The sequence below is a fragment of the Silene latifolia genome, chromosome 4 (assembly GCF_048544455.1).
Source record: "Silene latifolia isolate original U9 population chromosome 4, ASM4854445v1, whole genome shotgun sequence".
Taxonomy (NCBI): Eukaryota; Viridiplantae; Streptophyta; class Magnoliopsida; order Caryophyllales; family Caryophyllaceae; genus Silene; species Silene latifolia.
In genome coordinates this window covers 5,653,493-5,676,677 of record NC_133529.1, presented here as the reverse complement: position 1 = coordinate 5,676,677, position 23,185 = coordinate 5,653,493, and the positions used below count along the sequence as shown (strand labels likewise).

Below are 23,185 nucleotides of genomic sequence, written 5' to 3'. Positions count from 1 at the left end.
TAAATTACATACAATAAATTGACTAGTAATACTTGATCACATAAATAAAATAGGTCACAAAATTATAATTCAGAACATCTTGTAATTATAATTAACCATTCATTCTTATCTCAATTGTTTCTCAAACAATATGTTATTTTAGTAATAAAGCATTTTATTACTTAAAATGAATCTTATATAATCTCATTACAATAAGATATTTATATTCTCTCTCACAAGTAAATTGTTCACTTTTAAGGAATTGATTACCTCGTATCGTCATACAATTAATCAATTTATCCATTAAGGGAATTGTCATTTAGGTGTGATCTTAAGGGATCAACTGACCACCACCGTCACACAACAGTAATGTCAAACTCTAGTCAGCCAATCATTACCGATTAATGACGGTCAGTCGACTTTATAAATTATCATCCCTCCCGTCTTCCCTTTTACTATTGTCTGTAATTTGATTAGTAGCTAATCATCCTAAGGACGGTTTCGAGATCAATCAATGTAAGTAGAGAAAGATATTCTCCATAATACCTTCTTAGGGAATTAAATCAATCATTCCCAATGCTTAAATTTGCTTAATAATCCACTGAAACCCGAAAATAAGACATTTTCAGATGTCGAACCCAAAATTGTTCAAGACAACACATAGATAAACTTAAAAAAGAGCCCTAGGCAACTCTAAATAACAATAGGTCGGAAAGTTGGTTTTCCGACCCTTTTTCAAGCTTCCTGACCGATTTTGATGGTCGATAAATAATGGCTTCTAGTAGTAAGAATATTGATCCTCCATGATGCTTGTTTCTCCATCTAAATATTGATCTGCTTCACTAATCCTTGAAGTTTGAGAAATTAGGTCAGAATTCAAGTTGTTAATAAGCTTTCTCCTCTTGTAATTAGCCTTGAAACAAGCTTGCCTTAGTCTTTTGGTTCTAGTTTCAAGTTGTAAATCAGGAATTTCCTCCATTAATTTCTTTTCTTGCTCTAGTATTTCTATTGCCTCTTTTAGCTTTTCTCCATTTTCATCCCCTCCTTCCTTGCCCAATTCCTGCATGCATACAAATCATACGAGTCAAGATTCTCTCCATTTCCTAAAAGAAGTCAATTTCCTCTCAACAGTTCACATCATATTTTGATGTCATCCAACGACTCTAAATTATGCATGAAAATAAAAAGATTTTAATGGGTATAGACAAGAAACTGAAGTGGACCTGGATGTTTGGTTAGAACGTGTATTTACGTTTAAAAATGGCGGAACTGAATGTTTAGATTAGAACATATAGTTTTAGTTGAGATTTCAAAAACTCGTTTAATTATCTAAAATCAAACTCAAAAGCCAACTTCAACCGATCAAATATATTGTAAGTCATTAAAAACGAAGAAAATTAAAAAATTTTAAAGAATAAATATTTCGATAAACGGATAATATTCAAAATTTTCTCAAAATTATAATATCAAGTTTTTAGTGGCATTAATTTGTTGTTCAGTGTACTTTATGTAGAACAATGCATGTAACTGAAATTTAATAATATTAACGATCATAATCATAATTTAATTAAAACAATACCAATAAATAAACATGATTTCCCAAATAATAATTACCTGAACGTTTTTAATTAATGTTTGCAAACTCATCAGTTTCCGATGAGGCCATCTTTGAATGCCGAGTTCTCTACACCTTTTCTTGAGCAATGTTAATCCAACGTTCAGCTCTTTTGCTGCTTTTGTAATTGGCATGTAAAAATACTGGCTAATTATCTCCTTAGACAATGCTTTAACGACGATATTATTATTGTTATTGATATTTTCGTCGTTATTGTTACTGTTATTGTTATCGTTGTTGTTATTAATTATTGTTCCGTTTTGCTCGAAGGATAAATCACTCTTAATCTTCTTGATATCATCCATAAAATCCTCTCTTTTGAGATCATCATAGCACAATAGTGATGGTGGTGCTTTCTCTAATTGGTCCAAATCGCTTAATTCTTCATAGCCAATTCCATATCCTTCGTACATGTTTTTATTATCTGCATGGATATTTTAAAAAAAAAAATCAGGCAAATTGCCAAATCAATGAAGCAGGATTTGAATTTTAAAATTGAATATAACTACATACACGATATTTTCGTCTTAACCATTAGTAAAACTTTTGGTCCAATATTTCGTAACTTAGAACAATTCATTGGATTGGAACCATTTGGGGAGTTACATACTTGCATAGTTACATGCCTACATAATATCAATGGGTAGCACTGTTATCCCAAATCTCAAAAAATTATTAATTTCTGCTACCAGAGAATGATTCTAAAGATGCAGTCTTAGTAAAGATACTAAACTGTAAAACGAACTAAATTTCGTTTCTGGCTACGCCCGTAATATTTGGAACTAAAATGAACTAAAAAAAATGATGGCCTAATTATTTTAAAATTCAATTTTTGACAAATTGAACAATTGCATTATGATACATAATCAAAAGAAAGTTAATTATATGTTACCTTGATAAACATATGGAATTGAGAAGGTTGGAACAAGATCAAGTGATGAACACAATGGAGTTGAAGCATAAGTAGGGAAGCACTCCATCAAAGGAATTGGATCCACATTGTGTAAAGGAAGTTGCTCATTTTGCCACTCAAATGGAGTATTGTATCCACTACATATAATTAAAAAATGCACTAAATAATTAAATGTAACATTTCAAATAATATCAATGAACTAGATATTCTCATGCAAAGAAGAAATCTACTAGCAATACAACAAATAATATCAATGAACTAGATATTCTCATGCAAAGAAGAAATCTACTAGCCATACAACAAAAACTTTGGTGAGACGGTCTTAAACAAATTCAGAATAATAAAATGGAAAAAAAACTCATGACTAATACAACTATAACATAGTTATGTATAGTAATTTGTTACGAGTATATGACATGAGAATAGCGTATATTATACGATGCCAACACGTAAACTAGATCGATTCTACTAAAATATATAGTAATAAGAATAGAGAATAAAAAAAATACTTGAAATTGAAATTAAAAGATTGATAATGAGGTTGAATGGAGGGTTCTTCATCATCATTAGGCACTGACCAACAATGTAAATGTTTTTGATTCCACATAAATCGGAGAGGGGTAAAAATGTGAAAATTTGATGCGTAAAAGTATATGATTCTGAAAAGTCTGTATAAATAAGAGTAATTTTTTAGATAATTATATATATACAAACAATAATTTACAAAAATTAAATGAAGAAGGAATATAGAAAGGCGTCTATCATTAAATTTAGGTGACGGCATATGATTTTATTTACCTTACATTAATTAATTCTTCATTATGGAACTTGATTACTACTATTATGTATATATGTACTATATTCATTGGACTGTAAATTTAGTCATATCTTATGCGAGTACGTAGTAGTGTATTGATCATTCATAGCCGTAGTCGTGTGTATTAATTAAAAATATAAAAGGTTAACAAACGATTGAGACGGAGGGAGTTCTATAAATTAATGTAATCCAATTAGTTATCTTAATATTAGCATCATGGTTTCTTTTATACACCGTATATAGTAAACAATAATTCTTATATAAAATCGTTTTACATAAACATTATTGTAAAACCAAGTCATTATTTACCTAAAAACCCTCAACTAAAATAATTTCTACCAATCACCACTTTCCATAATAAGAGCATTAAATTCTTTCGTTATATAATTTTACAATATGATAATGTAAAACCGTTTTATAAGAGATTTACTCTCTATATATGGTTGGAATAAACCAAGCCCAAGACACTAGACAGCAAAATAACAATGGATCTCATTTTACTTTGGCACATTCCTGAAAAAACGGGTTGCTAGGAATGTGCAAGGCGGACTTACTATCACAATATAGTGTCACGGTTTTAAGATAATAGAGAAATAAATTGGTTACAAAAGTCGGGTTTGATTATAGAAAAAATAAATTATTGAAGTTAAGGTGGGGGCAATTAACCTAAATACGTAATTTGGTCTAATTTAGATCGGAAAATAGCGATCTATTAAAACTTAACTCCAAGAAGAATGCAATACACCTTGATATATTCGCAATTCTATTTGGATTGGTACTCAATATGAATTTGTGTCATGAATCTGCCATACAACAACAACATCAGAGCCTTAGTCCCAAATGATTGGGGTCGACTGACATGAATCATCCTTTAGAATCGTCCATGAGTGGTGACACACTCAAATTAGAAAAAGAAAAGTGGAAAAAAAACAAATGGGAATAATCACTATGATCATGAATCATAGAAAAATCACTATGATCATGAATCTGTATTAGATTATAGAAAAATCACTATATGATCATGAATCTCCATTAGATTGAGATCTTTATGATCATGATATTAGAGAATTCACACTATGAATGTGTGACTGATGGATCATATAAAAAGAAACACAACATGCTACATTTTAAGCATCACTCATTTTCTACTAAACCTTCTTCAACTTGAAAATGTATTAGGATATTGGGCCCATTAGGGCCGGCTACCTCTCTAGGGTTTACAGTATCGTCATCTATTATATATATCGTCTAGGTATTGTCATCAAATCACATCATTCAATAATACAATTATCATTTATGAATTCCTCCTTCTTCTATAATCTTAACATGGTATCAGAGCCTCTTTCTTGAGGACTCTAAAATTGCTTCCGCTTTCTGCCGGTGGGCGAAATTATATGGCGCTCACCGGCGGGATTTTCATTATCAATTTCTAAAAAAAAAAAAAAGAAAAAGAAAAATAGGTAGAAATTTATTCGTCCAAATGTCCAATGATGGTGTAATGGCAATTTGATAACACCATTGAAGTTATCAATGAAGGTGCTATTTATTTCTTGCCGTTCCAACATTCAAACGGATGTTTTCGGTTGATAGAAATTTGTCATATTCCCACGGACTTCTTTTGCCAAAATATTTAGAAAAAAAAAAAAAAGAAGAAAGAAGCAATCTCTTCCTTTTCTTTTGAAATTTGATTTAAATTCTCTTTTTCAAGGTGGTATTTAAATTGATATATTTGGAGTTCGAAAAGATCAACGTTCTCTAAATTTTGAAATTAACGGATAATTTCCGTTCTATTGATATTTGTCAGGTTCGATTAGGGTTCCTGCAAATTAACTCATTTTCGACAAGTCCGAAAAACTTAACGTTCTTGTTCGAAGAAATTTCTAGCGAGTCTTAATACTCGTTTATCTTACCAACCTTGCGAAGAAATTAATGAAGATGGAGAAGAGATGAAGATTTTGATTTTCTTGTCCCGAAAATAAAGATGTTTTCTTTATTAATTATAATTTTATTGTAATTCTCCAATCGTAAAGTTCGTACTACGTACTGCCTTTACGATTGCGGGAGGGTATTAGGATATTGGGCTCATTAGGGCCGGCTACCTCTCTAGGGTTTACAGTATCGTCATCTATTATATATATCGTCTAGGTATTGTCATCAAATCACATCATTCAATAATACAATTATCATTTATGAATTCCTCCTTCTTCTATAATCTTAACATGGTATCAGAGCCTCTTTCTTGAGGACTCTAAAATTGCTTCCGCTTTCTGCCGGTGGGCGAAATTATATGGCGCTCACCGGCGGGATTTTCATTATCAATTTCTAAAAAAAAAAAAAAAAAGAAAAAGAAAAATAGGTAGAAATTTATTCGTCCAAATGTCCAATGATGGTGTAATGGCAATTTGATAACACCATTGAAGTTATCAATGAAGGTGCTATTTATTTCTTGCCGTTCCAACATTCAAACGGATGTTTTCGGTTGATAGAAATTTGTCATATTCCCACGGACTTCTTTTGCCAAAATATTTAGAAAAAAAAAAAAAAAGAAGAAAGAAGCAATCTCTTCCTTTTCTTTTGAAATTTGATTTAAATTCTCTTTTTCAAGGTGGTATTTAAATTGATATATTTGGAGTTCGAAAATATCAACGTTCTCTAAATTTTGAAATTAACGGATAATTTCCGTTCTATTGATATTTGTCAGGTTCGATTAGGGTTCCTGCAAATTAACTCATTTTCGACAAGTCCGAAAAACTTAACGTTCTTGTTCGAAGAAATTTCTAGCGAGTCTTAATACTCGTTTATCTTACCAACCTTGCGAAGAAATTAATGAAGATGGAGAAGAGATGAAGATTTTGATTTTCTTGTCCCGAAAATAAAGATGTTTTCTTTATTAATTATAATTTTATTGTAATTCTCCAATCGTAAAGTTCGTACTACGTACTGCCTTTACGATTGCGGGAGGGTATTAGGATATTGGGCCCATTAGGGTCGGCTACCTCTCTAGAGTTTACAGTATCGTCATCTATTATATATATCGTCTAGGTATTGTCATCAAATCACATCATTCAATAATACAATTATCATTTATGAATTCCTCCTTCTTCTATAATCTTAACAAAATGGCCTTCCAAAATCAAACATGTTGTACAATTTTTTTATTTCTTTTCATGACCTCTTGCATAATTAGAGGAGACTCAAGAAAGATGTGTGAAAATGAAAGTTTAAAGGGAAGAGAACGTAAACTCAACGAGGGGCTGTTACCCCCTAGAGACGGGCATGTCTACAACGGTGAACGTAAACTCAACGAGGGGTCGTCGCCCCCTGGAGACGGACATGTCTACAACAGAGAACGCAAACTCAACGAGGGGCCTTCTCCCTGGAGACGGGCATGTCTTCAATGGAGAACGTAAACTCAACGAGGGGCCCTCTCCCCCTGGAGACGGGCATGTCTACAACAGAGAACGCAAACTCAACGAGGGGCCGTCTCCCCCCGGAGACGGACATGTTTACAACATTGAACGTAAACTCAACGAGGGGCCATCTCCCCCCGGAGACGGGCATGTTTACAACATAGAACGTAAACTCAACGAGGGGCCATCTCCCCCTGGAGATGGGCATGTCTACAACAGAGAACGCAAACTCAATGAGGGGTCGTCTCCGACGGGCATGTCTACAACAGAGAACGCAAACTCAACAAGGGGCCTTCTCCCCCTGGAGACGGGCATGTTTACAACATAGAACGTAAACTCAACGAGGGGACGTCTCCCCCTGGAGACGGACATGTCTACAACAGCAAACGCAAACTCAACGAGGGGCCATCTCCCCCTGGAGACGGACATGTCTACGGAACCGTTGTTCAACAACATGAAAATGAAGGGCTAAAGGGGAAAGGACGTAAACTCAACGAGGGCCCATCTCCTCCCGGAGACGGGCATGTTGCTCACGAGTCACCTAGCTTTTTACTTTAGTAGTCTCTCTTGAGGAATAGTTTCACATTCATGGGACTGACCTTGTAGTTTTAACTATTTCAAACAAATAAATATGCGATATAATAAAGTAATTGATCCAAAGTCACTTTGGCTAATTCTGATTTCAGCTATTTATATTTGCGTGCAACGGTACTAAAGGTTTGAACAATATCAATCAATTAATTATGTTTCTTCTTACTAGTACTCCGTTAAGTAAATTTCATTACATCTTTCGGACTTTTGGGGTATGTAAGGAATGATTTAAGTTACTGATCGGGCTTTAAGAGTCCGTCTCTCACTAAGTTATGAATTAATACCGAATAAAACAAACTGGTTACAGTTTATGATAAAAAGGTTACGCAGTTACGGTCATTATGAAAAACATGTACTCTATTACTATCTTAAAGAAGACTTGGCACAATATTGCGATTTGTACAATAAGGCAAATAAATCATTTGATGAGATAAGTCAAGATATCGACATAATATAGTTAGATAGGTATATGGTATAGACTCGAGTCTATATAGAGAAGTAATTCTATTAACCTAAGTCTAGAATATTTCACAATATATAATATACTATATCGTGTCCAGTTATATTATGTCGATATCTTAACATATTTTCGACAGATTCTAAAAATCAGTTTTTCAATAGGAGGAGAATCAGAAGGATTGATTATTACCATAATTAATGCATGAATGCATCATATAAAACAAAACAAAACAGAACAAGTTTTTTTAACCTAGTCCATTAATCTCACATTCCAAGCATCTAATTTTGTACCAAAACCTTTTAACTTGAATATGGCCTTCAAAACTCAAACCTGTTTGACAATTTTTTTAGTTCTTCTCTTGACCTCTTCCACAATAACCGGAGAGTCAAGAAAGTTGGGTTTAAAGGGAATAGAACGCAAACTCAGCGAAGGACCGTCTCCCCCGGGATCAGGACATGACAAAACCGTAGTTCAACAAGAAGAAAATCAGGGATTAAAGGGAAGAGAACGTAAACTCAGCGAAGGGCCGTCACCCCCGGGATCAGGACATGACAAAACCGTAGTTCAACAAAAAGAAAATCAAGGTTTTAAGGGAAGAGAACGTAAACTCAACGAGGGGCCGTCTCCCCCGGGATCAGGGCATGTTGCTCACTAGTCACCAAGCTTTTAACTTTAGTAGTCTCTTGAGGAATTATTTCATATACGGAGTACGTCTAAATGTTCGTTAGACGGACTGAATTAGATTAATTATCTCAAAATAAAAAATATGCGATATAATAAAGTAATTGTTCTAAAGTCACTATGGCTTATTTTGATTTCTGCTATTTTATTTTCGCATGCTAACGGATCTAGAGGTTTGAACACCATTTCTAACTGTGCTTCCCATTACTAGTTCTCCGTTAGGTCAATTTCATTACATCTTTCGGACTTAGGAATATGCAAGGAACAAATAGAAATGGTTACAGTTGACGATAAAAGGGTTACGCTCATTGTGAGAACATGTACACAATGAACACGGAAAATTCCTAGGGGTTCAAGACTTCCAAGTGTTAAAACTCCTATGTTTTTAAAGGTTGAGCATTAAAAAGCATTATGTACACCATCCATAGCAATAACATTGACTCTGATCCAGATTTATCTATATGCACTCAATGAAACGACTTACCAGAAGACGAGTGGAGAACATTTAAGGCGTTCGATATACTCTCTCAGTACGATTCATGTTCACAGCAGATTGTTTCCGAGCTAATGCTTGCCAAATCATATCGACAGCATCACCTGGCTTAGACGGGTACTGATACTCGAAATGATGGGCAACTTCTTTAAGCCTCTCCCACATCTTAGTCCACTCATCCTTTTGGATTCCCCGAAGAAGATTCAGCAAGAATCCTTCCTTCACAGCATCAGTGGCCCGTACAAACACGCTGAAATCGGAATAGTTCAGTATGTCCTCGTATGGAAGCTCAATGTCGTCACTTATAATTACAGGGACACAATGGCTAACAATGGCATCAAAAAGACGGTTTGAAGATGGGGTGTCTCCAGCAATGTTTAAACAAAATTTGGAAGATCCCATTCCTTGGCTTGCTTCCCGTACTCCGCTCTTTTGTGCGCTTCCAAATGTAAAGTGAACGTCATTCTCGTCTTTGAGCAGATAATATAGTTCTTGGCGAACTGCTCCTCCCTATTAAAAAATCAGAGCAAGTTACTCAAATTTACCGGTGTGTTAGAACATAACTTCAGTAAAATTTCAACGAAAAAATAACTACTTCACAACATGTGAGTCACACGGTTTAGCGAGCCATTTTGCTTAATTACATCCAAAAATACAAATCGCATCAGTATATTAGAAGTCCTGAATCAAGTAAAACATCTAACTTTGTATCAGATTCTATAACAGTTCGATATAATTCTCTCTGGTTTTCTGCAAAAACTCGATTTATCAAATACTAATGCAACATCATACCTCAACTCACCTCATTACATCAGAAAACCTTAGTACACATCAGAAAACCTTAGTACATAATGTCCAACAAAATTAAACATAAATATATCATGACAAAGAAGATTAGCGGGAATAAAGAGTGACAGAGTTGAGATTACTCACATCCTTCCGAAATATTGCTCCTTGGAAATAAATCAATGTAGGCCGGGAATCAAAAGGGGCCGAGATGTTATTGCTGATACTACTGACAACATGTTTGTAAGGAGCAATGACATCCTTTTCTATATTGGCAGTCTTCCTCTCATACCTCCCAAAATCAGCAAGGACAAACCGGGCAGAACCCAACTTACTTCTCGCATACAACAAGCTATTCGGATGATGTGCCACAATGACATGGTCCTTCCCTCTAGACTTCCGCCACTCTGGACGCCTGGTCAAGAAGTTGACCAGCCGTTTCTGTATTTTTCTATCAAGACTGAATTTTTCTGTGTCGTCAACCTTGGAATGTCGATTGTAACTTACAGATGCAAAGAAGGGTACAAAAATAACATCGGCCTCACTTGGATTTTTCACTCTAAAAACAGAACAAGGTCTAACTATTTCCTTAATGTTAGATGACAGAAGATCAAGAGTGAGCCAATATTCTACACTATGTTGCAAATTCAACCCCCCGCGATACCGTGGGACTTGACTAGGATTACTAACATCAGGCCATATTTCATTTGAGTCAGGCTTCCAATCCAACAAACCGAAGTGAAATTCAGGAGACAAATCATACATATATACTTTAAGGAGAGCTTTAGTTTCATCACAAGAGGCATGATTTTTTACTGTGTTTTCCTTAAACTCAAAAACCGAGGAATCAACATCATCCTCGGGTTTAATATAGACATGTTCATCAACAACACCAATGAACTCAAAAACCGAGGAATCTTCAAACGGGTTAATGACTGAATGAAAAAGAAAGAATGATGACAGTACCACGAGCATCATCAAAAACCCGATTATGCTCAGAAAAAACCTTGAAGATCGCAAGGTCTTCCCTGACATAGCTATTTGCTTTGCATATACAGTTTATTTACTCCCAAGGTTTCAAGATATCAATCATAACTACATAACTAAGTACTCCCTTTACTCCGTTCATTTGTTTTCCATTTTTTATTCGTGTAGAGTATTTTAATCAAAGGCAAACAAATGACTGAAACGAGGGAGTAATAATTTCTCCGAACCACCAGGCATCACATAGCTCTTAGCTAAGAAAAACACTAAATTTATTAGGATTTATGTGACTAGAGGGCCAATCTATCACATAATACAAATTCTAAAAAATCTCAAATTTGTACAATTTATGGTAAGTGATCTTGACTTAGATTATCAAAATCGCGACGACTCATTCAAAATTCAATCTTTAAATCATTAGAACATATTTTACAGCCAACAAACCCTCACCTACCTCAAGTTACAAAAACCTCATCAATTTTTTTTTGATACAATACACAATCTCCTTTAAACACTTTGAAAGGTGTATATTATGTTGGAATTTGGATTTCCATTAGTCGGGTTTTATTATTTGTGAAAACGGGTTGGAATTTGGACTCAGACACAAGCTTTAATTCCCACAACAACATAAAATCTGCAAGTTTACCTGCATAAATATATGGAAAAACAATAAATAAACTAAATATCCAGCTTAATAATTATAATTTTTTCCATACAGGTTCAATTTAATTATATTTATTGTAAGACTAATTTATGGTTTTAAATCTAACATCTCAGAATAATAGTAAAATAAAAATAATTATATATACTCTCTAATTCTCTAAACATTCACGAAGGAAATAAATATTTTCAGATTAAATAATGGAAAATTAACAGATGAAACGAAAAGGGTTATTAAGAAATTAAATTTAATGGAGTGGGTCGATGAGAACTTACAGGAAGAACAGCTGGTTTCAGAGCTTTTCAATATGATGATTTTAATGGCAACCCTTTGAGAAAGTGTAATAAAATGTGTGGGGAAATGTCAATATAATACGACTACTGTACAAGTTAAAGTCTTCTGACATCAGAGAAAAGTACGAATGTTGGAAAATATACAAAGATTATACATTATCAAATTATCAGAATAAGTCTTTTGAGAGGTCGTCTCTCACTATATTATTAATGAAAGAGAACTAATAAATTCCTAAAAACTAAGTAAAAAAAAAAAGAGTTAGGAGTAAATCTTATGAGAGAGGTCTCTCACTCACATTAACGAGAGACTATCTCTCTTCAGAATTTATGATATCAATATCAATATTATACCACCAGGCACGAGTAATATATAAACTTTATAATTAGGACATTGAGGAGATATTAATTAACTCAATTGATAAAGTTATGACCGATATTGTTTATGACTTGAGTTAAAATTTTGTCAACATCACTTGCCCTTCTAATTCTATTTACACAATAAAAAACAATTAGAGCTCCTAGCCATTAGTCTTACTTAACAATCTACATAGTATAAAAGCCGGGTTTTTTAAAGGTTTTTGATTTGTCGATAAAATTCAGAAAATTGGCTTTGTATGGGTCCCCCCATGTTTTACTTCTCATTTAATTACCCTCTCTACTCTCTAATATATTTCTACTCCTATTATGATTATTCAATTGTCAATTCTTAATTACTCAAATTCAATAATTAGTGATAATAATTGTAAACCAGTTATCACTCTCCAACCCACTTTAAATAATCTTCTTGACTTTAATTTCAATAAGTCACATACTCACATGTTGCATAAAAAAAAATTAAAAGAAAAATAATTTCATGTTAAAAAAAATGATGTTTAAAAAAAAAGTATGGAGTATAGTAAATAAATATAAATTCCTTAAAAAATAATATCTTAATAAAAAAAATACCTGCTATCTAAAAATATTATGTGTATAATTATTTTGCGGAAATAAATCTTAATCATTGGGAATACATTTATCGACCTATTTAAAAAAATTAAATCACCATAATAATTATAATTATACTATTGAATCTTTTAAAAACTGTAGATTTGAAGGTTTTCGGAAAAAAAAATATTGATAAATCTTTTAAAATGAAAAAAAATGCGAGTAACAATTAATGTAGAAGTGAAGATTTTCGGAGAAAAAAAGCAAAAAAAAAAATTAAAAAAACTATTTACGAATAATCCTTTAAAAGAAACATAAACAAAACACCTTAATGAATATACTAAAATATACTAAAGAAACATAAACAAAACATATTGACAAAATTTTAAAAATCGAAAAAAAAATATGCACTTTGAAATGGACCAAACGAATAAAAGAACTCAGATAGTATAATTTTTGGATTATACTTACATGAATTTTTTTCTACTTACACTCTTCAATTAACTCCAATATTGACATTAAATTAAATTTATTAAATTCGAATCTAAAAGGCATTAAAGATTAAAGAGTATGTATATTAATGTAAATTGTCGATGAGGCAGAAAACTAGAGGGAAATTATCTTTGTTTTTTCTGTTAAGATGGAGACCCGATAAAGATTGGAATAAGAGGTGAAAAGTGTGAGGGTGACACTTGAGAATGGGTAGGATCACAAAAGGGAGAAAGATGATGATGAACAAAGATTGGTTTAAAGGAGCTTAAAAATATAAGAGGTGACTGATGAGGAGTGCGGCAGAATTTTAAGATAAGGTTAGAGAGTCACATGAAATGGGACCGGGGGGGGGGTGTAAAATGAGTGAGGAGGTGGCTCGGTAGAGTTAATTACTTAAAACACATTTTTGGCTATGTATAATTTGTCGAGTACTCTAATTTGTTTAACTTTTAAGTTTTGGTGGGTTTATCCGTTTATATGTCAAAATCAGAATTTATAGGTAGGTAATACGGACTTACGGAGTACGTAGTAGTGAATAATATGGCGTACGATGTAGTGAATAATATGGGATATGGTAGTTTTTGTGAAGCGGTTTTGCCCGATAAGACGATTTTATTGTCTAAAAATACAAATTATTTATTAGCATTAAATAAAAGTTTTCTAACAAAAATAGACCGTTTTACTATATGATGTCATATTATTCTATAATTTGTGTAAGGGGCATATTTATCATTTTGTGAAAAGTTATTTACCTGAATATGGAAATAGATAACGAATGAATAATATACTTAAAATAAAAACAGATAACAAATGATCCAACCGGAGGGAATAATAGTTTTGGACTCATATTTTAGTCGTATGTGCATTTAAAGAACTCAGAATGTCGGCCCAATTACAATTTAGGCACATTAGGATTGTTGGTCTAAATATTGTAGGAGTTATATAGATGTACATTTATTTTAACATGTCGAGATAATATATAGTTATTTTCACTCCCGTCGGCCCTCCATATAAGATTTTTCTTTGTTCTTTATATCAGTTTAAATGTATTAAAATCATGTTATATTCACTAGATACTTTTAATCAATTTAATTGACCATGAATTTAAAATTCATTTTATATACATATACTTATATTTTACTTGAATATATTCTCATTACTGTTTGTTTTGCGATGTCAATAAACAAAGTCAAAGATAATCATACTCATTTAAGTACTCTTATATACAATGATAAATTAATAACGCATGTTATTAATTACGACCCGTGCATTTTCTGCACGGGTTTAAAACTAGTTTAACATGGATACATCTGTTTTCAGTTAATTTTTTTTTTCTTGAGGGTGTTTTGGGAAAAAGTTATAAATTATAAAAAAAATTGTTTTAACAATTATTTTATTGATTATGTAATCATTTATTTGTTTATTGCTATTAATAGACGAGTGCTTATGCTCATACTAATAAAATAGTCGTGCACAATAATAATTATAGACAATAACATATTAGTGCGACCCTTAGATCGATGAAGAATCAAACAAAAAGTTTACTAAAATAAGTGAACAAAAATAAACTTGAGCACTTTATAAAAGATATATTTAGAAATAAATACACTTTTATAAGTAACTAAACTAGGTAAACATATATTGTTGGGGGTAACTTGAAAGTTGGGACAAATAGAACATCTTTTAAAATAATTTCAGATGTAACATTAACAGTTTTAAGGGTAATGCTAAATACAACCCATTTCAATGGGTTGTATTTAAACATTAAATACCTTCTAATTTGGGTATTAATTTAAGAATTAAGAACTAAATTACACATTAACCAATATAATTAATGCATATATCAAGAATTTATTTTCTCTTTTAATTTCTTAAATACAATCCAATGGGTTGTATTTATCACTAACCCAGTTTTAATGGTATTAAATGATAGTAGTGTGAGAAAGTCAGGATTTCAACAATTCATTGAGTTGTAATGCTATCCACCTGGTCTAATCAGTGGGTAAAGTGATAATGTAGAATAAGCAAGGTTTAGCAATGGTTCTACCATTTGAAAACAAATCAATGTATACACATATAATCACTAACACCGCTCTTGAGTATAATACGCGTAGTTCTGTGTCTAATGTATAAGAATGTGTCGGTCACCAAAAGAAAAATGTTAGTAATAAGAATGAGTCCATTTAATCTTAACTAGGACATAATCACAGAAATCACAAAATTAAAATTAGAGGACTTTTCAACATAACTTTGGCAATTGGCATATCGTGTTTCTGTTATGGCAATAACTTGTCCGTGCATTATGAAAAACGAGTGTACCGTTTTAATTTTAAAAGTTAGCCTGAAATCAAGGTTTGTTTAGGGGAATGTGAATGTTATTGGAGTATGACAGTTGCAAGACTCGTTTTATGAGACTCGTGAGAGTATTGTTCTTTCTAAATTTCTAATCGTCTAAAAAATACGGAAATTTAATGTTAACTAGTATTGGTGCCCGGCTTCGCCCGGGCTACATCTACTTACCATTAAATATTTTTTTTTATTAAATAAAATATTTTAAAGTTGCATAATTTATAAATTTATTATTAATATATTTTTCTATGACATATCCTAAAATTACGATGAAATAAATTTTGAGACGAATTCACTACTCCCGATATTAATATTTTACTCTCATTAATGAAATAATAGTAATAACATTTCACTACTTGCCTGTAATCATTGTTACTTTCACTACTTCCGCCGTAATTATTGTTACTGTCACTACTGTCGCATTAAAATTGATAATTTCACTACTCCCGCCGTAATTATTGTTACTTTCTCTATTGCCGCATTAATATTGATTATTTCACTACTCTCGTTGTTGTTTTTACCACTTTCACTAATCTCACTGATAATATTGTTACTTTTACTATTCAAATTAGTGATTACTATCATATAACTATATCCAATGTTACTACAATTTTTTTCTTTACTGATGAAATTACTTTTACTTTGTAGGCATGCAATTTTAAGAGGATTATATATTTGTATAAATATATTACATATATGCATTAAATCAAATCGAAGGAATTATGCAATATTATATATTATGGAATCTAACTTGGATTATTTATAAAATACTAATATTATATTTTTGTATGTTAAATAATTAACATCTCTATACATTTAATAAACTATAAAGTTTAATATAATTGCATAGATTTAAAATTTAAAATATAATTTCATGATGATAATAATTGATACCATAAGTCTACATGTTTATACTAATTTATTATTTTTTTAAGGAAATTGATCATCTTCTAGTATTCTATAAATAATTAGTATTCTATACTGATTATTTTATTTTAAGAAAATTGATCATCTTAATTGATTATTTTATTTTAAGGAAATTGACCATGTTTTAGTGTCTTACAAATGTTTAGGAAAATTACCAAACTTCTATACAATTTAATTTTAACCTCAACTATATAATATTTGCATTGAGATCCCTTAATCGGGTCCATCACATGGTGCTAGTGAATTAAAACTATATAGTATAATTAATTTGTATAACTTTCTTTAATTACATTGAAGTCCTTTGGTTTCTAGAATTAATATATAGTATTGATTTATATGGTATTCTAGAAAATACATAAGTTTAATGATAATTTATACTTCCTCCTATTCATTCATTTTGTCCCCCTTCTATTTTGCACAAGAATTAAGAAAATGATTTTGGACCACACAAAACACTTTATTCCACTCTACCCCACATGTAATTAAATTTGGACCACACAAAAGTTACCAAAAAAGGAAAGAGGGACAAAAATCCGACTAGCTTCGATAAGGAAAGAGGGACAAAATGAATGAATAGGAGGGAGTATTTCGTATGGTATTCTATATGTTTGTCACATTTTCCGGCTACAATCTATCGAGTAACATGTACTCCATATATAGAATTAGTTAACAACCTATATTATACAATATGATTATTATAATTGATTTTGTCTGTCAACCAAAATATATGGAATTGGACCTAAAAAAGCCATTCAGGTTTGTTATCGATTAGGTATCAGTGATAACATTTATACCACTTATATTATAGGGCACAACAATATGTCAATATGGTCCTATAATGTATTACAAATTAATCATTCTTAAGATAGACATGACTAAATAACAATCTATTTATTTAGATTATTGTTGGGAGTCATGAGCTAAACTTTGTCTTAATTGTACTTAACCTCTGTCAATACTAGTCGTTATTCGTTGAGGTATAGAAGTATGAATGAATAGAAGACCAAAATAAAAAAAACATGTATTCTACAGTACTCCGTACATTGGTAGTGATTAGGTTGGTCAGAGGAAGCTGACAAAATTGATGATATCATGCATTCATTCATGCTGCTCTTGCTGAAATCACGTGGAGGTCTATTGCACATTTGTACAGGACGTGCCGCGTACATGAAGCTAAAATAATACGGTGTATATACAAGTATTTTTTGACCAATTCTTCAAATATGCAATTTTTTATACGAAATTTTGCATTTTTTCTTCAAATACCTTTTTTTTTTTTTTTTTTTTTTTTTTTAAATTTTAAATTGACGGGTTATATCTCTTAGTTACGATATCATAAAGTTCAGATCCTTTTACCTAGGTTGATCGTCTTTACAAGATCTTCAATTTCAAAAAAAAATCGCGTTTTTCTAATATCTTAGACAGTTAGACCATTGGTACTATTAGTCAAAGTTTATTCGTTCAAACAACTTTGACCGACTATAACTTTCGATCACTGGTTCACAAAATGTAACTTTTTTTTTTTTCAAAATGATCGTCTTTCCGCAATTTAGAATAAGAATAATCGTGACTATTAGTCAGTAAATATTAGTTAGTCTATATTTGATATTATACTCCTGTATTCTAGGCTAGGATATCGTATATCTTGTATACCGTTCACACTTGTAATTAGCTATATATATCGTATGAATGAAATATCCTAATCAAGGGGATTCAGTTTTTTACAGTGACTTTATAAACTCGGGACTAGGACGATCAGACAGTTTTTTACAATGAGATACCTATCTGAAATGAAGTACTGCCTAGGTTAATATTTGAAAATTTCGGGTAGCTGATTATATTGCATCCACTGTTTTTACCGTTCAATTTATATGAAATGCTATGATTCATTATATTTATGATATCAAATAAAAATGAGTCATCTATGTAAATGATAAGCATATGTAATAAATTGATAATATTGGTACTTTAATACAAGTGCAACTTAATTAATTATACCCTAAATTAACGGATTATTTCGGGCTCGAGACGAACATGTCACGAGTTAAGATTTTTCGTCTTAACCCAGAAAGAACAGGTCGGGCAAGTCGAAATTTCCTATCGAGTCTTCGCCTACCCATTCATTCTGATTTTCACGCAAAGCAAGAGACCATATACGTTACATCTATGAGTTGGGCTGTTATTTTTGGTCTTGGAAATGTGGGCTTAATGCATTATAATGCTGTTATACCCTGTGTATCTTTTATTTGTGGTTTCATATAAACAAAAACACAAAAATAATAAATTAAGTGCAAGAGTAGCCCAACAATATTAGGCCCAACAAAATAAATTAAGAAATACTCGTAGTCTCGTATATTATAATATCGTTATTTAAATAATCTAATACTCGTATTTTAAATTGATAACTTGCATATTTAATTATGTAAGTTTTCTTCGGTATATGAGGTTTGAAGCGATCAAAATAAAATAAAAAACTTAATATACCAATGTCTTAAATTTAGGCTTTTTTTATTGGCCAGTCCTATGATATATGACGTCCCATCTTGTCCTTTTGGTATAAAGAGACTTTTTTTTATAACGAGGAACATCTCTCGTTAGCAGCCTAGGGCAATACACCTTTGAGAGACCAAACCCCGAGAAATAGGCGGCAGCACGGTAAGTCGGCACTCTCTTTTAACAAACCTCAAAGGTCCCTGTGCAATAACCGCATACTGCTCATGCAGGGAGTCGAACCCGGGACCTCGCAATTCATGCCATTTCATGCTTTGAGGGTGACCCGCGCTCCACTGCACTCACAACACTTGGTTATTTAACTATAAACTTATTTTACCATATTTAAAGGAATACTCCGTATCTTGTTAATTTTAACATATGTAGGTTATTAATGTGTGCTCTAAGGATATATATTAGAAAAATCGTTAACCTAAATCATTACTATGTTACTGTTAGTACTACGAATTCAAGAAGGGTGGAGATTTGCTTTGGTACTTTACTACTCTCAATTGCTAAATAAAGAGATTTGTTATCAAGAATCTTTGATTAAGTGCAACATATATGTCAATCAATTAATCATCCAATCAAATTTGTCAAAGAATGACTACAAAATGTCATGAGTAGGTTTCGTAGTAGAAACACTAGCATCTACTAGCACAATTCATATGGCAAACATCGACGAGACCTTTGTAGGGTCTTGTAATTTTTGATAAGAAGTTAGACAACTACATTTGTTACCAACTACTACTAACCATTTCAATAAAATTGACATGAAATCTCAAGAGTTTGCAACATTACAGATCACACTGTACCTTATTTCAGATTATTTCCCATCTTCCACCGGCCACCACGTGAGAAGAACCGCGTTAAGCAATCAATTTTAATTGAAAATATATGGGATCGAATTACAGTTAATCTTATTTATGAAGAAAAGTAACTTGTGACATATCACAACCAATTGGTCAGCCAACCCTCTTTGAACCCGATCTATACAACCAATTATATATAGGTCAACCTTAATGTCTTGTAAGAAATGTTCACAAGGTCGAGTCGAGCTATGTCAAGTTCTTACATACGATTGATAAGTTGGTCTCGTAAAAGATTACTCTTCCGCATAACTTGAGACAATAACATACTCTTTTCAGATGATCCTAGTAAAATCTACATTGAAAATAAACGAGAAAAAGGAACATACATCGGAGGTATTACCTCCAACTTTTTTATTTTTGAGCATATATGTATATTTTTTGAGCTTATTACCTCAAACTTTATTTGTTTTTGAGCATATGTAGTTTTTTTTTGAGCTTATTAAAATTTATAAGTTAAATTTTAATTTTTTTCCGTCAAAACTCAAATTTTACTTAACTTATATGTAATGTTTTTGAGTTTTATTGTAATTTTTTAGAGCTTAATGTTCAAGTGAATAAACTCAAAAACTTTATAGTAAAACTCAAAAATTTTAAAACAAAACTCAAAAATTTTATCCTAATGCTCAAAAACTATAGAATTGGTGGTAATACATCAGATGTATAATCCATCTACTGAAAATAAACCTCTTAACACAAACAAAAATAGTGATTTTTAGCTATATACTCTTTCCGTCCGGACATTTGTTTACCTTTTCCGTTTTGGGGGTGTGTTTTATGTTTCTATTTTGGGAATGTCTTTGATGGGTAAATTGATCCTTCTCACTCAATTTTTTTCACTTGTCATCCAATAATTGACTCTCTTTTCTTTTCTTGGTCTTTACATCAGAACCAGAAATAAACAAATGACCATTTCAGAGGGAGTATACAAAATAAAAGTGTAGCTATTGATCCGATGGCAATAAGATGAGAAATTCTATGATCATGAAGTCCACCTAGCGCAGTGTGAGCTTAACTAATGTCTTGATTTCTACAAATTGTCCCTAAAAGAGTGCAAGTTTGACGAAATTTCATGTTACTTTGGTTTCATATTATTCTTCTTTCGAGAAGCATCTTCATGAAAACTTTCAAAAGATTTAAACAAATAGTTTGATTAATTAGTTGATACGCCACTTTAACGACTAGGGCATGTGGAGATAAGTAAACCCCACCCGTGGCAAATTCAAATAAACATTGACATATGACCATGACATTAACTAATTAATCTCGATTCGACACTTTAATAATGTAATTGTTCGATTATTTGATTTGATTGGAATTTATTCTTTGATAAGTATGTAAATTGCCTTGCTTTAGATCAACTAGCGAGTTTCGAAATAAATTTTACTAATTTTTATTGTACTTAATATATATCTCAAAAATCAAATTGTACTTAATTGTTGTACTTAACACTAGTGTTGAAAGTGTGTTCAAACAATCTAATACTCGCCTAATTGGCATATATTAGCAGCTTCACTGATACAGTCATAAGTAGTGGTATTCATAACTTGGGTTCAAATCTCATCTGCGTCATACTAATTCTTGTGGCTCCCTTTACACAACCTAACATACACTTCTTTTAGTATATTATTTGATGGGAAATTATATATATGGATGATTAAAGAAGACCAAAGGACAAACTAGCATAAGATCAATAGGCAAAACACCTCAAAGACAACTAAAGACACACACTTTTACATACCTTATCTTGGAGTTTGCTTTTGTTTGTTTCTTTTTTCCAACAATATTAGTTTTATTATGTTTATATTATTGCATAGTATACTATAAACAAGTTGGAAATGTTGGCATTGAATCCCTTGAATCAATTATTAATTTGAACTTATATGTAGAAGGTTCAACTAATAATTGTTGTTTTTAATTCAAAAATTCATAGCATGGAGATCTAAAAAAATAACATTATCTTAAACATAAAATGATCACATAAGAAAAAACCTGAAAAAAAGATTCAATTAAATTCCTGCCATTTATACAACATCTCAATTTGATCAAACCCACATGCATATATAGACAATGGAAATCATGCAAGACGATATACCCGTCTTGAATAAGAAACTAGTTTTACTCCCGTGCAAAAAAATGCACAGGTCGATTTTAAACTATCATATACTAACCTTGTATGAATACAATAAGAGATAATATTATTTTATCGGCAATTAAATAAAAAAAATATGAACTGAAATTAAGTTAGAGAATTGACATTGAATTAAATTGAAATGTAGTAATAATGAATTAAATAAATTACCCGAACACTTGTAGAGAATTTGTTGAAAATTGTAATTAATTGTTGTTAAGATCATGGGTAGGCCCCACATTATAAAATTACTTTTTTACTCCTAAAATCAGCAGCCAATCACAAATCTCCAAAAAACTTGGCTTTTATACTATGTAGATTCTATATAAAACAAAATGTAACTTTGATTTCAAATCTTTTGATCACAAATCTTACACTATAAGGCAAAATAAATCAATCCCACAAATTTCCTATGAATTTATACACCTTACATAAAATCCATCTATAATGAAATAAATTAAGAAGAAGAACTCTCACAAACTACCTCGGTTTCGGGCTCCTTTCTATGAAAATTCCTATGGCAGCTACAAGCTGCACATATAAGGGCATTGCTTGTTCCTTCGGCTCCGCTTGCCATGAACTCTCTACAACCATCCACAGCATACCCACCTATACTTGCAGCATGATTCTTTTGACATTCTCCATATCGAATGACCGGGGAATTATAGCTTGTTCTCTTCCCTTGACTCCTAACCACCACTTGCCTCTTCTTCATGATATTTATATTTTCGTCTTTTTAGTAAGTAACTTAATAGTTATGTAACCCAGCAAGTTGCGGGAGCCTTTTTTTATCAGAATACTAAATGGGTCTGAGTCGACCTTTAATTATTAACTTAAAATAAATAAAAGCAATATAAATGAATAAGAAAAGGAAGTTACACACTTGATAAGCTAAGTTTTGATAAGAAAAGTATCAAAGAAGAGAAAGGTACCTTAGTTTTAAGGGAAATTTTTTGGAAGGAAACCCTAACCCTAATATATTTATAGGAAAGTGGAGTATAAAAGGTTTACAAATGGGTACAAAAATGAAGTGGGCCCAAGATAGCACTATAAAGAGAAATCAAGATGGGCCGTGTCAACAACCCATTGTCTAATTCATGGAGATCCTTAGAATAAGGACAGATATCCACTAATGGTTGTAACCTGTAGTAGCCAATGAATTCCACCTCATAACCACCTATTTTTCGAGAGTCGGCTATTTCGATTTTTTTTTTTTTGACAACAATAAACTTTCATATTGAAATATAAGCAAGATACAAGAAAGTTTAGCCTGTTGCAAGGCTTACAGACCATAAACGATGAAGAACAAACAGTGTACGG

General features: G+C 31.8%; 3 protein-coding genes across 3 annotated transcripts; all 3 read right to left on the bottom strand.

Annotated features, from left to right (window-relative positions):
• Nucleotides 1-581: 581 nt before the first annotated feature.
• LOC141652708 (protein RKD1-like) lies at nt 582-2,012 on the bottom strand. The gene is made up of 2 exons (XM_074460298.1): nt 1,594-2,012; nt 582-1,039 (listed from the first exon to the last, which is right to left on the bottom strand). The coding sequence occupies exons 1-2, from the start codon at nt 2,005-2,007 to the stop codon at nt 758-760; spliced, it is 696 nt and encodes a 231-aa protein (XP_074316399.1). The 5' UTR covers nt 2,008-2,012; the 3' UTR covers nt 582-757.
• Nucleotides 2,013-8,634: 6,622 nt separating this feature from the next.
• Nucleotides 8,635-12,024, bottom strand: LOC141652707 (putative arabinosyltransferase ARAD1). The gene is made up of 3 exons (XM_074460297.1): nt 11,666-12,024; nt 9,893-11,375; nt 8,635-9,469 (listed from the first exon to the last, which is right to left on the bottom strand). The coding sequence occupies exons 2-3, from the start codon at nt 10,778-10,780 to the stop codon at nt 8,972-8,974; spliced, it is 1,386 nt and encodes a 461-aa protein (XP_074316398.1). The 5' UTR covers nt 10,781-11,375; nt 11,666-12,024; the 3' UTR covers nt 8,635-8,971.
• A 10,273-nt stretch (nt 12,025-22,297) lies between these two features.
• LOC141652009 (mini zinc finger protein 2-like) lies at nt 22,298-22,788 on the bottom strand. The gene has a single exon (XM_074459681.1). It carries the CDS (start codon nt 22,578-22,580, stop codon nt 22,323-22,325), a length of 258 nt encoding a protein of 85 aa, XP_074315782.1. The 5' UTR covers nt 22,581-22,788; the 3' UTR covers nt 22,298-22,322.
• Nucleotides 22,789-23,185: the final 397 nt, after the last annotated feature.